The 16,959-nt window shown below is 40.1% G+C and overlaps 1 protein-coding gene across 5 annotated transcripts in view; it reads left to right on the top strand.

The window, feature by feature from the left end:
• SBNO1 (strawberry notch homolog 1) overlaps positions 1-16,315 on the top strand; it is a 58,927-nt gene extending 42,612 nt beyond the window's left edge. For all 5 annotated transcript variants that reach the window (XM_082418189.1, XM_082418188.1, XM_082418190.1 and 2 more), the window contains 4 exons: positions 5,789-5,926; positions 6,594-6,670; positions 7,706-7,899; positions 9,780-16,315. In XM_082418189.1, coding sequence (XP_082274315.1) covers positions 5,789-5,926; positions 6,594-6,670; positions 7,706-7,899; positions 9,780-9,922 — 552 coding nt within the window. In that variant the 3' untranslated portion in view covers positions 9,923-16,315. The remainder of the gene's footprint in view (positions 1-5,788; positions 5,927-6,593; positions 6,671-7,705; positions 7,900-9,779) is intronic.
• Positions 16,316-16,959: the final 644 nt, after the last annotated feature.

Raw genomic sequence — 16,959 nt, 5'->3', positions numbered from 1 at the left:
CAAGTTTTAAATTATTACTTACCGGGGACTTCCCTGGCGGTCCAGTGGTTCAGATTGCATGCTTCCACTGCAGGGGGCACAGGTTTGATCCCTGGTCAGGGAATTAAGATCCCGCATACTGCGTGGTGCAGGCAAAAAAAAAAAAAAAAAAAAAAGTTTACGTATGCTTAGTAAATTGAACCCTTTTTTTCCATAATATAGTGAGTGACCTTCTTTAGTCATAATAATGCTTTATGTCTTCAAGATTCAGTTTTCAGTTATTAGTGTAACTATATTCATTGGTTTAGTATTTGCTTGTGGACAGAGCTAAGGAGAGAGGATGTGTGAGTGTGCCTGTGTGTGTGTGTGCACGTGTGTGTACATGTTTACATTTAGACATATACATATACACACACAAATGAATGCATATTTATTTGTCCTGATCAAAACTATGGAAATTTTAATCTCACCTCTTCTCTGATATTTTTGTCTTCTTTCTTCCACACTAATAATCCCTGTTCTTCAGGGCACACAGGATGATAAAATATCATGGATACTATGCCCCAATATTCCTGAAAATAATTTTTTTTAATAATAACTTTTTTTGCATAAGCTTACTTTCTGCTATTTAAAAAATAGTTATACTGTTTCTGCATGTCAACATATGGCAATTATATAGTATACTCTTCTTTTAACCCTTAATTAATCTTAGCTCTACAGGTAATTAATTTATATTTAAAGCTCACCACTCACTCACTAGTCCTTAGGTTAATATCTCTCTAGTTATTTTGTCTGAAGCCCATTCTGTAGTAGATTCAGGAAGGGCTTATGGAAACATTACTCCCTGAATTCTTACATGCTGGTAAGTTTGTGCCTTTGTACTTGAAAGACAAATTTTACCAGAAATGAAATCTTTAGTTCATATTTTCTTTTCTTGGATATCTTGAAGATGCTACTACTTATTCTTTTGAGATAGAGTTGCTGTCAAAAAAAATTTTTTTTAATTAATTTATTTTTATTTTTGGCTGCGTTGGGGCTTCATTGCTGGGCGCGGGCTTTCTTTAGTTGAGGCAAGCAGGGGCTACTCTTTGTTGCAGTGCACAGGCTTCTCATTGCGGTGGCTTCTCTTGTTATGGAGCACGGGTTCTAGGTGCGCAGGCTTCAGTAGTTGTGGCACGTGGGCTCAGTAGTTGTGGCTCACGGGCTCTAGAGCACAGGCAGTAGCTGTGGCGCACTGGCTTAGTTGCTCTGTGGCATGTGGGATCTTCCCAGACCAGGGCTCGAACCCATGTCCCCTGCATGGGCAGGTGGATTCTTTTTTATTTTTTAAAAATTAATTAATTAATTTTTGGCTGCCTTGGGTCTTCGTTGCTGCACGCAGGCTTTCTCTAGTTGTGGCGAGCGGGGGCTACACTTCCTTGCGGTGTGTGGGCTTCTCCTTGTGGTGGCTTCTCTTGTTGCGGAGCACGGGGTCTAGGCGCACGGGCTTCAGTAGTTGTGGCTCACGGGCTCCAGAGCGCAGGCTCAGTAGTTGTGGCACTCGGGCTTAGTTGCTCTGTGGCATGTGGGATCTTCCCGGACCAGGGCTCGAACCTGTGTCCCCTGCACTGGCAGGTGGATTCCTAACCTTGGGCCACCGGGGGAGCCTGGCAGGTGGATTCTTATCCATTGCGCCACCAGGGAAGTCCCTGCTGTCAAAATTTGATGGTGCTCTAATTTTTTCCCCTTTTTAATTTAGTTTAGAGTATATCCTGGTATTAGTCATTCTTGGTCAGTATTCTCAGCTATGTGATATGCTCTTTCAATATGTAGTTTCAAATCTTTATTTTAGAAAGTTTTTTAATTACTTTTATTTGTAATGTTTTTAGTATTCTATTCCCTGAATTTCTCCTTTATCGGGACTTCTCTTATGCATACGTTATATCTTTGCTTGCCTTTAATATGTATTTTCTCTTGAATTCTTTTTATCTCTTCCTTAATTTCTTTTTCTTTAACGACTTTATTGAGATATAATTCACATACCGTACAATTCACTCGCTAAAGTATATAATTTAACGATTTCTGGCATATTACATTGTTAATTTTTTTTTTTTTTTACATTGTTAATTTTTTTAAATGATGGTAAAATATATAACAAAGTTTGCCATTTTATCCATTTTAAAGTGTATGATTTAGTGTCATTAATTATATTCACAATGTTGTGCTAACATCACCATTAAACAATAGCTTTCCCTGGCCTGATAACCTTTGATCTATTTTCTGTCTATGAATTTGCATATCTTGGTACCTCGTATCAGTGGAATCATGCAGTATGTGACAGTTGTGTCTGGCTTCTTTCACTCAGCATAATGTTTTCAAGGTTCGTCCATGTTGTAGAATGTGTCATAACTTCATTTCTTTTTGTGACTAATATTGCTTTGTATGTGTATAGCACATTTTGCTTTTTATTTGCAAATATTGGGTTGGCCTAAAAGTTCGTTCTGGTTTTTCAGTAAGATGGTACCGAAAACCCGAACGAACTTTTTGGCCAAGCCCTTTATGGAGTGACCAACTGTAAATGAAGACCTGGTTCAAGAACTGCGTAAAGGAGACCAAATATGATGATGCCACAGGCAGGGTGAAACCATAAATAAGCTCTCTAGAGCAGGAATCCCTAAATTTTTTATGTCGGGGGTCAGGTAGTAAGTATGTTAGGTTTTGCAGAGCGTATGTGGTCTCTGCTGACTATTCTTTGTGGATTTTTTTTTTCTTAAATTCTTTAATTGAATTATGTACACATGAATGCATTATTACACTTGTGAAAAAATTTAAATACAGATAACACTAAATTTTTTGACCATGATTCCCAGCCCCGGTTCCCTTCCCACCTTCCCAGAGGTAGCCACCGTTACCAGTTTTGTGTCTATTCTCCCAGACCATTGTCTGTGCATTAATGCATATGTATTGTAGCCATAGGAAACAATTTACTCTTTTAGGTGGTTGATTTGTTGTTGGTTATTTTTTTTACACCAATTCTATGATACAGTATCGATCATTCTTTAAATTGCCTTTCTCACTAAACAGTCAGTCTTGGAGTGCTTTCTGTATTGATACTTATAGGACTACTTCATTCATTGTGGCTGTTGCATGGCATTCTGTGTTATGAATATACCATGGTTTATTTAGCCTGTGTCGTATTAATTGACTTTTAGGTTGTTTCCACTTTTTCTCTCTTACAAACGACGTGCTTATAGATGCTTCTTTATGTACCTGTGTGAGTGTATCTCTAGAGTAGATTCAGAGAAATGGCATCACTGGATCTTAAGATCACTTACTTCTTTCTATGTGTGAATGAGAGGAAAAACTCTTTTGAAGATCCTGGAGGAGAAAAAGTTTAGCTCTTAAAAGTCTGAAAAATGATTTCCCCCCCAGCTTTGTTCTTGGCTTCTAGTATTATCTTGAGGTTTCTAGCTAGGGTGGGATGGGTAAAACTGAACAAGTAAAAGGACATATCAGGATTGAGGGGAAAGATAACAAGCAGATTTGGCTGAGTTTAAGTTGCTGCCTTCTCTCTCCTTTTTTTTTTTTTTTTTTAAACATCTTTATTGGAGTATACAATGCTTTACAACATTGCTTTACAGTGTTGTGTTAGTTTCTGCTGTATAACAAGGTGAATCAGCTATATGTATACGTATATCCCCACATCCCCTCCCTCTTGCGCCTCCCTCCCACCCTCCCTATCCCACCCCTCTAGGTAGTCACAAAGCACCGAGCTGATCTCCCTGTGCTATGCAGCTGCTTCCCACTAGCTATGTATTTTACATTTGGTAGTGTATATATGTCAGTGCCACTCTCTCACTTCGTCCTAGCTTACTGTACCCCATCCCTGTGTCCTCAAGTCTATTCTCTACGTCTGGGTCTTTATTCCTGTCCTGACCCTAGGTTCAACAGCATGGATTTTTTTCCTTCCTAAGAAACTTTCTCCCTTCCTTCCTTAAACTATTCTTAAGCTTAGGAGCCTCAGGCCATTTGGTCCATAAACCTGGTTTACTGGTCTCTGATTCAATAGCAAAGCTCTCAAACTGGATCTGGCTCCTAGTTGTGCATGTGTGTGTGTGTATGTGTGTTTGAAAATCTTATTGAGATTATTGTAGATTCTCATGAGGTTGTAGGAAATAATACAGAGAAATTCCTTTTACAGCATTTTTCCCAATGGTAACATTTTACAAACCTATAGTATATCACAACCAAGATACTGATACAGTTCACTAGATTTTATTCAGATTTCTCTGAGGCCTTGGATGGGATTTTGATTGGTCCATATAGGATATTGGTTATATTTTTTTCATTTGAAATTATTGCCAAATTGAAGCACTGGTAGATTTTGATGAAAATGCTGATCCCCACCAGTTTCCCTTGAGTGAAAGGATGTGGTAACGTTGTCCTTTGTTACTCTCTGCTGCATGGCCGCAGGCAGCTGGTTGTGAAGAGTCGAGGACCTTAGAAGAGACATCCTTCCAAGAAGGTGTAGCCTCGTTTGTTGAACCTCCTCAGCAACAAGCAAATATGACTTGCAATGTGTTTAACATGTGTTGACATTAGGGAAGCCATGTCAGAATCACTTTTAATTCCACTGTAGTGTGATGATTTATTTTATAGTTAAAATGAATTAACCTGACACTGTCAAGATAGATCACACTGTTACATGCTTTAAACACTGCCTTAAAGTATAGTTAGCTAGAGAATTTCACATGAGCTGATACAAAATTTTAAATGTATTTTTCACTTAACTTTTGTTTCATAAACTTTGCAGTAATTATATAAACAGTGTTTCAAATCATTTGAACAAGTAAAAGACAAAGGATCTTTAGTATCAATGAAGAGAAAAGTAAAGTATTAAGTCCTTTTATCAGTGTAAGAATTATCTTAATATAAAAAGGTAGGAGCTTAGCAAATGATTTATTTTGTAGAGGAGCTGGGAAAATACCTTTGAAACTTTTCCTTTTCCTTCAATTTTGCTCCAGAGACTGTTGCTTTGAAATTGTTCACCATTCTTCAAAAGAAATACTAATTTTCCCAATCTTATTTTTCCTTGCGTTAAATGGGGCTTTTTACAAATCTTTCAGGGTTCCTCTCATAAAGTCCAACTTTAAAAAAATTTTTTAAATAAAACAAGTTCCATCGTTTGTCTAATGCATCCTTTTCTTCCACTTCTGCATCATATTTATGTATTATTTGTTCAGCATTTGGCTTTCTCCTGTTATAGCGGTACTGTTTACAGATGAAATTTGTGATATTTCATGTGATATTTTACCCTCACACAACCATAGGAATAGGTTGTAGCACTGATGGAGTAGATGAATTCAGAGGACTGTGGGTGATCAAAAAGCATTATCTTGAAGGTTATATATTTCATTGTAACTTGAAGGAGAGTAACATACAGTAGAGGTAAAATTATTTCCTGTGAAGACCCTTTCTGCCCCCACCGCCTGGACTCTTCCCTCACACACCTCTGAGCCTGTGTAGGCTGCGAGTCCAGCTTCCTGCACTAGAAGAAGCAAATTGTCTCCCCTGGACATCGTGCTCTAAGTCTCACTCAGCACAGTTTTCTAAAGGTTGTCTCGCCTCAGAGATAAGGTCCATTAGCCTTCACTTTGGTGAGACCTTGTTCAAGCCGGTTACACGGCAGGTGTTACCCTTTCACACAGTTTTGTATTTACATACTCATTTGGCTTTGGTGATGTGATGGTACAAAAAACAAGCCTGTCTTAAAGTGTGCAGTATTGAATCTTTATATTTTCTCACCTATTTATTTATTTATTTTTAATAGATAAGAAACAACAAGAAAACTGCCATCTTAGTTAAAGAAGTGAATCCTAAAAAGAAGCTTTTCTTAGTTTATAGACCAAATACTGGGAAACAGCTCAAATTAGAAATTTATGCTGATCTAAAAAAGAAATATAAGAAGGTATTTTTCCATTTGTACATGATGTTATATATGAATACTTGTTTTATAATAATATATTGCAACTATGTTTATATGTAAATTGTCAATTTTTCCTATTTGATTACTGGAAAATTGTTTTCAGAAAAAGTTTTATCAACTCTTGTTAAATTAATATACCAGTCTTAATGTTATCAACCGTTAGGAAACTTAAAGATGATTATTTGAATCAGCTTATGTTATCAGAAAAGGAAGTTTCTATAGTGCTAACTACAAAAATTAGAATTTTTTAAATAAAGGGAAGATGTACAAGACTGAAATTCCTTCCCACCAACTCTTGGTTTTACTGTGAACTGCTGTGTTTATATTTTGCAATAATTTCTGGAAAAACAGTGATATCTGTTTTTCCTAACTTTACTATGTTATTTTGTTGTTAGTATTACCTTATATTACTATTATTCCTAGCCATTTTCACTTGAAAACAATTATAATTAAGTTAACTATTTGAAATATTCATTACATGGGAAAAACCTCATGGCAGAGCTTTATGGATAGCATTCAAATGCAAGCAGTAGCGAAGACCATGTTTTCTATATAAAGATGATTTTAAGTTGGCTTTAGAGACCAAATTAGGCAACCAGTTTGTTTAAAACAATACCTTTTCAATGGAATTTTTGTCTTATTTTCACAGGTAGTCTCAGACGAGGCCCTGGTCCACTGGTTAGATCAGTATAATTCATCTGCAGATACTTGTACTCATGCTTATTGGTTAGTTTTCATTTTTATCACCATATATTCCAAAGTATAATCAAGATTTAATTTAAACACCCCTTCATTCTTTAGCTATCTGTCCCTATAAGTACACAAGCAGATTATCAATTGCTTGGTGTTGTTTCTTTAAGCAGAGGTACTTGTTGGAAGTCTCTGGACCATGCACTGTTTTAGGTCTCCCCACTGATGCTTTGTTACTGCCAACCAAATGTTGTCTGCTGGCATGGACTTAACTATCATTCTTAGGGTTGAGACTTTTTCTTTCTCCTCTCCTTCCTTCCCTTCCTTTATCTTTTCCTTCCTCTTTTTTTTTTTTCCAAAGTTTTTTTGGTGTCCCAAATCAGTTTTATTTTTAAGGCTAGGGAACTTCTAGGAAACCACAGGGGTGCCTCAAATAGTTAACAGCACTAGAAACTTTGTTGTTGAGCCCTGGAGCTGATCCTGCTGTGCTACTAGGCTAGCCAGAGGTGTTCTCAAGTCATTATGTTCATTTCAAGGCATTGAAAATGGAGTATCTGGCCCACTTTTTGAAAAAGGATACAGGATATAGATGAATTTTAGCTGGGTTTTTATTTAGACACATGTAAGTAGATAAATTTGCTTTTGTTTATTTGCTGAGGCCTTTTCCACTTAGCTGATTTAGAACTGTATATTGGTAGCTTAATACTATAGAAATAACTGGCAGGATTATTTTATAAACTGACATTAACACAGTAAACTAATGGATATTAAAATGACAGATGCTTAAGTGGATATCAAGACCAATAAATCAGCCCTTTTATAAGGGAGTCAGACCCAAGAAATAACTGTAATTTTAAAATCAGTGGTGATACCTTAAGTTGGACAGGGTAATCCAATACGTCAAGAGGACTGCAGTCTACAAAACTATCAGTAAAGGTAAATGACGGTAGGGCGTTTTCCATTTGAAATTAGGGTAGACCTTGTGGGCCTCGTGTGTGTGTGTGTGTGTGTGTGTGTGTGCGTGTGCGCATGCACGCACATACACATTTTTTTCCTTATTATCTATCCTAGGCGTGGCAATTGCAAAAAAGCAAGTTTGGGATTAGTTTGTGAAATAGGTCTTCGTTGCCGCACGTACTATGTATTATGTGGCTCAGTACTGAGTGTCTGGACAAAAGTCGAGGGTGTTCTCGCATCTGTCAGTGGCACGAACGTGAAAATGCAGATAGTTCGGCTAAGAACAGAGGATGGACAGCGGATTGTAGGTGAGTTTTAATTTTTTTTTGGTTTGAGCGCCTTGAGAAGAAAAATCAGGTCCTGTGTTTTTCTTATTTTGCTTCTAACGTCTTAGAATCTTAGCATCTATCTATTCCAGTGGTGGGGTAGAGCTTGCTTTATATTATGTTCTTAAAAGGATAAATAGTAGTTAAGCTTTTGAATGGATGTAGTTGGTTCTGGCTGAAATTCTGATGTGGTTGTTATTTTATGCTGCCCTCGGTGCTCTTGCTCCCCTTCCTCACTGTTGACATCTATGCAGGCTCCCTGGTATGAAGACTAAGGATTCTCTGAAGTCTTTATGTTCAGTGTGCCACATTGAGACTATGGAAGTCAAAGCCACTGTGCACAGAGGATGGACTGGAGTCCTGCAGGGAGCAGGGGAGACCAGGCTGGCCGCCCCCCCTGTTCCCTCAGTGGCAGGCCTCACAGAAACCCACCCAGTTACTGCACTGTCCCTGTCACGTTGTCTTTGTTTCTTTTGCAACAACCTTTCTCTGTATCCTGGGTTGCACATTGGTAGCCTGTGGGCTAGTCAGTCCAGGACATTTTTTTGATCCTCAAGTATTTTTGGTTGTGAGATTTCAATTGAGTTAGTTGCCAACTTTTAAAAATCAAAACACTGTGGGTGGGCTTCCCTGGTGGCGCAGTGGTTGAGAATCTGCCTGCTAATGCAGGGCACACGGGTTCGAGCCCTGGTCTGGGAAGATCCCACATGCCGCGGAGCGACTAGTCCCGTGAGCCACAATTACTGAGCCTGCGCGTCTGGAGCCTGTGCTCCGCAACAAGAGAGGCCGCGATAGTGAGAGGCCCGCGCACCGCGATGAAGAGTGGCCCCCGCTTGCCACAACTAGAGAAAGCCCTCGCACAGAAACGAAGACCCAACACAGCCAAAAATAAATAAATAAATAAATAAAATTAAAAAAAAAAAACAAAACAAAACACTGTGGGCTTCCCTGGTGGTGCAGTGGTTAAGAATCCGCCTGCCAATGCAGGGGACACGGGTTCGAGCCCTGGTCCGGGAAGATCCCACATGCCGCGGAGCAACCAAGCCTGTGCGCCACAACTACTGAGTCTGTGCTCTAGAGCCCGCAAGCCACAACTGCTGAGCCCGCGTGCCGCAGCTACTGAAGCCCGGGTGCCTAGAGCCCGTGCTCCGCAACAAGAGAAGCCACCACAATGAGAAGCCCGTGCACCACAATGAAGAGTAGCCCCTGCTTGCCGCAACTAGAGAAACCCTGTGTGCAACAACAAAGACCCAATGCAGCCAAAAATAAATAAATAAAATAAATAAATTTATTAAAAAAAAATCAGAAGACTGGATTTCTATCTTCTTCGAAAGAACAACAGCAGCAGCAACAACAGAGAAGCTTGGAACGTTGAGCCCCTGTTCCCACATGGGAGGAGTTAAAGTTCCCTTACCCAGGATATATACACTCTCCAGTTTGCTGACTTCCACACTGTGCCACTTAGAAGTTACTGCTTCAGTACGCATTTGAATTTGCAGCCACTATTCTGTAGTCTCTTTGGTACAGTAGTACATGCCAAAGAAGGTGGTGCTTGCCGACATTTGTGGAGCTTCAAAGATAGTAGATAGGAAGGTACTGTACTTGGCCTTCTGTCGCTCCAGCAAGAAGATGATGTTGCACTAGACACGTGCATGTGCTCAGGTATTTGTGGGTGGCGCTACTGAGGAATCGGGCTACTTCTGAAGGGGCCAGTTCAGTTATTAGGTGCTCATTTAGTTTTTTCGTGGAGTCTTGTTCATTAAACTTAATATTATACTTCATTTGGAATTTGCTATGAAGCTGTAAAACAGTGTGGTTTCTCCTGGAAGCAACCTTTATAAATTCTCGTTTTCTAATTGCAGGTTTGATCATTCCTGCAAATTGTGTGTCTCCTCTTATAAATCTCCTGTCAACTTCAGACCAGTCTCAACAGCTTGCAGTCCAGCAGAAACAGCTCTGGCAGCAGCGTCACCCCCAGAGCATCGCCAATTTGAGCAACACATAAGAACAGACAGGTTTCAACATGGATGTATATGAAACGCTGTTGAAGCATATCATTTGCATAAAAATCAGGGACAGTTTCCAAAGAATTATAATTTTTTTTCAGTTGTGCTCTCTCTCTAGTTAATTTTTTTGGGAATAAGGACAAACCTGGAATAGATAGCAAAACTGAAAATCAGCAGTGCCGATGGTGGTACATATGTCTTTCCTCGCGCTTTTCCCGTGGTACTTACCGTATGCTTCTACTTTGGGTGAGCAGAGGGGTATGTGCGCGTGTGTGTCAGTCTGTTTGTTTGTGAGTTTGTTAAAAGCTACGAACCATAATTGGTTTAAAAATGCTTGGAACTTCCCAAACTGGCTTTACTTTTATGTTATACAGTGCTCAGGGTTAACGCAGCACATCCATGCCATTGCTGTGGGACTTATCCCCGGATGCATGTGTTTTGAGTCTATAAATAGAGAAAATATATATTGGTTTCTTTTTCCAACTTATTAAAACAATAGGTTTATTAAAGCATGAAACGAAAGGTTACATATCATGCATTCAGGTTCTTTTTCTAGTTTTTGTTCTGACAGTGCATGTCTTTGACAGCATGCGTAAACGAGATTAACACAGAAGTCAAGTAGCGGAAAGAAACATTTGTAGATGTACAGCATTGGTTATTGCATTTTTATAGTGTTTATACCTGGGTATTGCTTCAAACCCTGCGAAATCACCTTCTCCCATTCCCCCTGCCCCAGGTTTCTTGTCAAGGTAATGAGTACATACATTTTTTGGTGATAAAACTCTTAAAAGTTAATTTTAATGTATTAATAGTATTCCTAATGTGTGCTGCAAAAATGGCTACAAGCCTGCTTTTCTTAAAATTACATTTTTCTTAACTTAAAGATAGTTTTAGAAAGAAGTACAAATTGGCTTCCGTCTTGCAAACAATCTTTTTTTTTTTACTTCGTTATCTTAATTTGCTTTGTCACTCTTAAAAATGGAAAACGTACTTGAGTTGTAAACTAGACAATGAGGAAACACTTGAGGCTTCTGCTGTATGTTTATTTCTTGTTGTTATTGTTGTTACCCAGTAACTTGAATATTGTTTAATGTGTTGTAAGACATTGTAGAGTTTATCTCAAGCTGTTAAAAATGGTAATGTACAAATGTGAATAGACACTTATCTATAATATGGGTAAGTTTTGTTTCGCCTATAATAGATGTTTATAAAAACAAGTGAGGGGACAATTGGTCTTTTTGTTACCTTTTTTTTTTCCTTTCCTTTTTTTTTTTGCTTGCACAGGTTGCACTATTGAAAAACTGAGATTGTATAAACCTGGTCAAAAGCTGCAAGATACCACAATCTTGTAGATGTCAAATAAAAAGTTATTATACTAAGCAGAAGTGGACTCTTGTTTAGGCCCTCACCACCTTCAAAAGTAGTCTGTGATGGGGATGCTGCAGGACTTGCGTGTTGCTCAACATTCCAGGTAGCCTTATGTTTTGGCTTAAAACCTACCCCTCAAAATTGAAACGGTGTTGAGGAAGGGGTAAAATGATAGTACTTTTGGAAGTTTCTCAAGTTGAACTGTTCTCCTTTGTAACTTTCTAAACTTCTTGTAGAATTAGGTGAGATGTATGTTAAGTGATGGGAAAGCTAAGGCTGTCATCCTCTTGTGTTTCTTCAAGCCTGAGTTTGGTTATGTCACGTTTACCATAAGTTTTCTTTCTTTGGATTTATTTATTCTAGACGCCTAAAAGAACAAATTGAGAATAATTTCTGTTCTTTGGCATATTTTGCCCAGTGGATGCAACTTTTATCCTCAGTCTAGTCCTTATATCTCAGGCAGTGATCCATATGAATATCAACCAATGTCCCTTGTCAGGGCCACTAGACCCAGCTGACAGTCAAGAGCGGAATTGTCCACCTGCACCAAAACTTCCCAGTTCTTCTGTTTTTCAATCAGGAGCCCATTCAGCTTCCGTCAACATCCCAAGGTGAAATAGAGCTGCGGAGGGGGAAGCCTAACGAGCCTGTTCCCTCCAGTGAGGCAAAATGGCGGGGTTGGGGAAAAGAGACTCCCTCTTGGAGGCTTGGCCCAACTTCCCTTTTTTGTGTGTGGGAGTATCTTTTTTAGCAGGTTATGGTTTTTTCCAAGCAGCTTCAGTGTGAGGATTCTTTAGCATGCAGTTAGTTGACCCTCACAATTTATGATGTAATGTTTGCTCTTGGAATAGCTATCTTGTTGCAAAGGGGGATATATGTATGTTCTGTTCTTTGTAGAACAGCTTTGTTTTGCTTTAAAAAAAAAAGTCCAGAAATAAGGCCTCTGAAAACTCTCAAAGTAGACCTCAGAAAGGCAGCCGTGTAAATGGATGGGGAGCTGAGGTGCCACGTGCACATGCTTATCGTGGTGTGGTGTGCATGTGAGCGCTGGGAGTCTGCTGCCCAGCCTCCTCTCTGGAGGTGAACGTATGACCTTTAACACTGTGCCCTTATCCAAGTCAGAAAGTTTTAGGTTGGTCAGCGTGGGAAGACCCAGCATTCAAGGTCCTCCTCTGTCAAACAATCAAGTCTCAACAACAGCTAACTTCTGTACAACAGATCCTTGTATTTCAGGATCTGAATGCCACGTCTGAACCCAGGGACCTTGTTGAACCCGATGTGAGTCCATTTGGCCTCTGTAATGCCTTTTCTCCCTTTTTAGCAATATGGCTCTGAGCACAAAGATTGATTACAAGTCACGTTAGTGTTTTCAGAGTTTACAGTGCCGATTGTACTGAAAACCACTTTCCCAGTCCAGAGCTGCTCAGATGGTATTGGCGGGGGGGTTAGTGTTCCCCTAATTTAGCACCCTCCCTACCACAAGGTCTCTAGCTGCAGTTTAGTGGGATAATCCAGATATTTATCAACGATATGAATTCGTAAAAGTATTAATAAGGTATTTTTAAACACAACTTGATGAAAAAGTAAATATCTTAAGCAATTTTCCCTTTTTGCTGCTAAATTGCCGATACACTCTTCAGTGTCTTTTCTTTACATCTGTATATAAGTTAGCAAGAACCTGCATCCAAAGCAATGTAGTGTTGTGTGTATGTATATATATATATATTTATTCCAATCCAACTAGCACTTCAGAAACCTTTTTGAGTTGCAACAGTAAACCTTTTACTTGTATTCTGCTTCATCTGTAATGGTAAAAGTTCTAGATTACCAAGCTCCAGGGGTATATAATATTTTAGAGGCATAATTTTCTGGCTGTAGCCACTGGGGCATTCATTTGCTAATCTCCATGTGATGCTATTAGAGCAGCTTCTAACAGGCACGACGAGAAAGGGTACCAGACACTTACCGTTGTATAATGGGAGCCTTTCCCCAGTCCCCTCCACTTTCCAGTTTAGCAGGAGGGGAAAAAAAAGCAATAGATTAGAAATGATTGATGCATTTCAATTTATGAAAGTAGGAGCAGAGGAAAAGTGTTTTTCACTTGGGTCCTTTTCTTGATTAGATATTAAGAGGAAGGTCCCTATCTAAATACTCTCATTTTAAAAATGTACCTGAAAAAAATAAAATAAAAATGTACCTGAATGATATTTGATAGTTTCTAAGAATGGTGCTACATAAGAGTCGCTGTTAGACCGGTATGCAGTTAACAGATGTTCGGTTAGTGCAGGCATCCCAGGGACAGTAGGCATTTGTTGACTATCCTTCCTCTATGTCTGGAGTCTCCTTGGCTAACACCACACCTTGCACGCTCGCTGTGCACGCTTTGCTGCTGGAATATGCAGCAGGCGGTCCATGTCATGGCTACACCTGCGAGCAAAAGCCATTTGTAAAAAGTCCTCATTGGATGCCAGTTGTCTAGTACAAAGGCAGTGTCTTTTAAGGGCATGTAAGTGAAGGAAACACATCTAGATACCTGCAGCTCGAGCTAGCTAGTAATTTTTTTCTGCGTACTTGAGGTGAAATCCAAAACCCACCTTCTGATTTTATGCTGTACTTATATATATATATATATATATATATATGTACATAATGTGTATATATAGAAATGTTGAGTTCTTTTTGAATTCTGAATGTAAATATTTCTTGTAAATTGGGACGCCACCAGCTTGTTTTTCTCTTTTCCCTCCTCCCTTCAGTCCTATTTATTCTTTTCTTGACTTCCCATAGGGGACTTCTTAACAATTTGGTGTTTTTTTTGGATGTAGAAACGTATGAAAAACTTCTTAGTTGAATTTGTCCGTATATTTTAGAATTCGGTTTTGCATCTTTACTACAGAATTCCTATGTCTGTTTTGTGTTAATATTTTTCAACGTGCCTGACTGTGTCCTGCATTTTTATTACAGATTTTTACCGTGTGCAATGCGGCGTGTTGGGGGGAGTGTACTTGAGTGCAATTTCTGATGCTGTCGTTATATGACTGGTTATGCCCATTCACGTTGCTCTTTGGAAGCTATCGTGAGCCTGAGGTTTTCACCTAAAAAGCTTCTTCCCAAGACTTCCTTTAAGCTCCTCTAACTTCTTCAGTGCATTTGGGATCAAACTTAGCTCTTCAGTAAACCCGACTTGTTCCTACCCTTGCAGTTTTTCAGGCCTGCACCAAATCCTTCATCCTTGCGGCTTTCCAGCTGAGGGGAAAATCTTGCAGATCTGAACAGTGATTTATGACCTGCTACTGCTGCAGATTTTCTGTTTCTTTAAGAAGTCGAGCGTGTACTTTTAGCCCGCAAGTAACAAGCAGAAGCTTACTTTCCAGCGAGCATGGGTAATCTGCTTCTGCTCCCACCAGTTTAAGGATATTTATAGCAGGAGTGGAGACAGTCCATGCTGACAGGTGACGTTAGAGAATGTCCTTTAAGGGACAGTTGTCCTCCGGAATCGAGCAGCACAACTGCTGTGGAGGCTTCCATGAGCCTTCAGCTCAAGGTTGATGCTGTGCTGAGGGTAAAACAGCCAGTTAGCTGTGGAGGGACGGGCTGGTAGGATCCGATGGGCTATCCCGCCACCAGTGAACTGGTGAATTGATCTTGACTAGATTGGCTGTAAACCTAGGAGCTGAGCTGGATCAAGGCATTCTTAATGATTGGATTAGTGTTGCCAGTAGGGCAGACCCAGGGGTGGCTCACAAAAGTGGTGGTAATCATCACCAGGGAGGCAAACATTGCGTTTTTACTTACAGATTTTGCACTTTTAAGAAAATGTTCCTCCTTAACTTTCAGGAAAGATAGCCGTGAGCCTTTCTTGGGCCTTCATTCATGCACATGTTTCACTCGTTACTATTGAACTTCATAGACGTACTGAAATTTAAAAGTTGTCTGCATTTAGGTAAGTCTTAGGAACCTAATTTGTCATGCAACGGGGCTTTTCAGAGGTGAGCTGCAGCGGGAATCCCTGTCCCAACACGTCCTGCCCGGCTTTCCTCCTCTGGCGCCCGTGGAGGAGCAGCTGTCAGGACACCATCAGGCTAAGACTACACCCTTGTAGTGCAGAGTCGAGCAAGGGGTGCCACCTGGGAATGTCGGTTCTCTTTGCTACTTGCAGATCAGGCCTCCTTGGGGCTGAGGGTCAGTCCGCAGACCCCTTAGTGAGAACTCCCTGGCTTTTCCGCCCACCCTGTCCTGAGGGCCTTTCTTGCTGTGACAGTATTTGTGGCACTGAAGAGGATAAAGAAGCTTCAGCCTTCTTTCTGACTTCCACTTTACGGGGCAGAGAGCTTTTTTTCTACGTAGCACATTGCAGTCTCACCTCCATCAGAAAAAATCATCCTGTTCATGGTTTATACTGAATTTGCAAACTACTGATATTATTTTTCAATAACCACTTGTATCTACCATCAACCATGAGAGGTGGGAAGAGGTACGCTGTATCTCTGCAATAAAACTTTTGCCAGGTTCTACCTCTGCTGAGCAAAGGATACTTTTATACGTAGGCATAGATCTTCCTTCCTTTACTGATCTGACATGGTGCATCTTGAGACAACATATGATGGAATCCAAAGACAATTTGAAACAAAGGTGGATGTAAACTCTTCTGGTTGTTTCTGTTCTGTTCTCTTTTTTAAAATCTCTTTTTATATTGCTACTCTGTTTTGAATGTCCGTCAGTGTATGAAGGGTACGCACTGTTCTCATGATACTGCACTGCTTCAGCCTTCCGTGGTAATACAGTACCGAGTGTCCAGAAACGATTGTTCTGACCGTTTTGATTTGTAACTTTAAAAATTGGGTCTCATGCAATAAAAATGTATTGGCTGCATTTAGCGAGGTTTATACCCTTGCAAGTAAAAACGATCAACCATGAAGCGTAATGAATTCTGTATTTAGGTTTTTTGTTGTTGTGTCTTTTGATTTTTCTGTTGTTTTTTTTTCTTTTTTTTGTAAGATTCTTAAATAAATTAAACTGGCTAACACGCTGCTCTTCGCTGTGTATTTTCTTTGTCTGGGTTCTGAGCACCTGTTTAAGCTGTGTCAGGGCTACCACGCTCACCTAGAGAGCTGCTTTCCGCTGGGGGCTCGGACTTCTTCTCTGTTGGTTTTTTATTTTAAATGAATTCTGGAAGACTTCTCACGATGTGGATAAAATGCAACCCAGCATTCGTTAGAGTCAAAAGTGTCCGTGCCGCTGCACAGCTTCAGTGAGTCAGCACCGGGTGCCCCGGCTGGGGGGCTTGGGTCATGGGGTGTCCTCCCTGAAAGGTGCCACGAGTGTTGGAGGACTTGGGGGTATGAGGCTTCCTATTTAAAATTCATTCCTGGTGTTGCACAGCCATCCAGTCTGTGAGTCTTAAGATTGGAGCTCTGCTTAAGGAAAGACAAAATGGAAACTACTGCAGACAACGTAGCGTGTGCCAGTCGCTGGGGTGCTTTCTGTGGTCCTCAGTCCTCCGGTTTTCAGGTGAAAAGCCTTTTAGTTTCTAATTTTTGTGGAAATTGGTGCCTGTATTTCTTCTATTTATTTATTTATTTTTGGCTGTGTTGCGTCTTCGTTGCTGCGCGCGGGCTCTCTCTAGTTGGCGGCGAGCGGGGGCTACTCTTCGTTGAGGTGCGCGGGC

Source organism: Balaenoptera physalus (assembly GCF_965194825.1).
Source record: "Balaenoptera physalus genome assembly, chromosome: 12".
NCBI lineage: Eukaryota > Metazoa > Chordata > Mammalia > Artiodactyla > Balaenopteridae > Balaenoptera > Balaenoptera physalus.
Note: the sequence above shows the minus strand (reverse complement) of the source record. Positions and strands in the feature narration are given on the sequence as shown.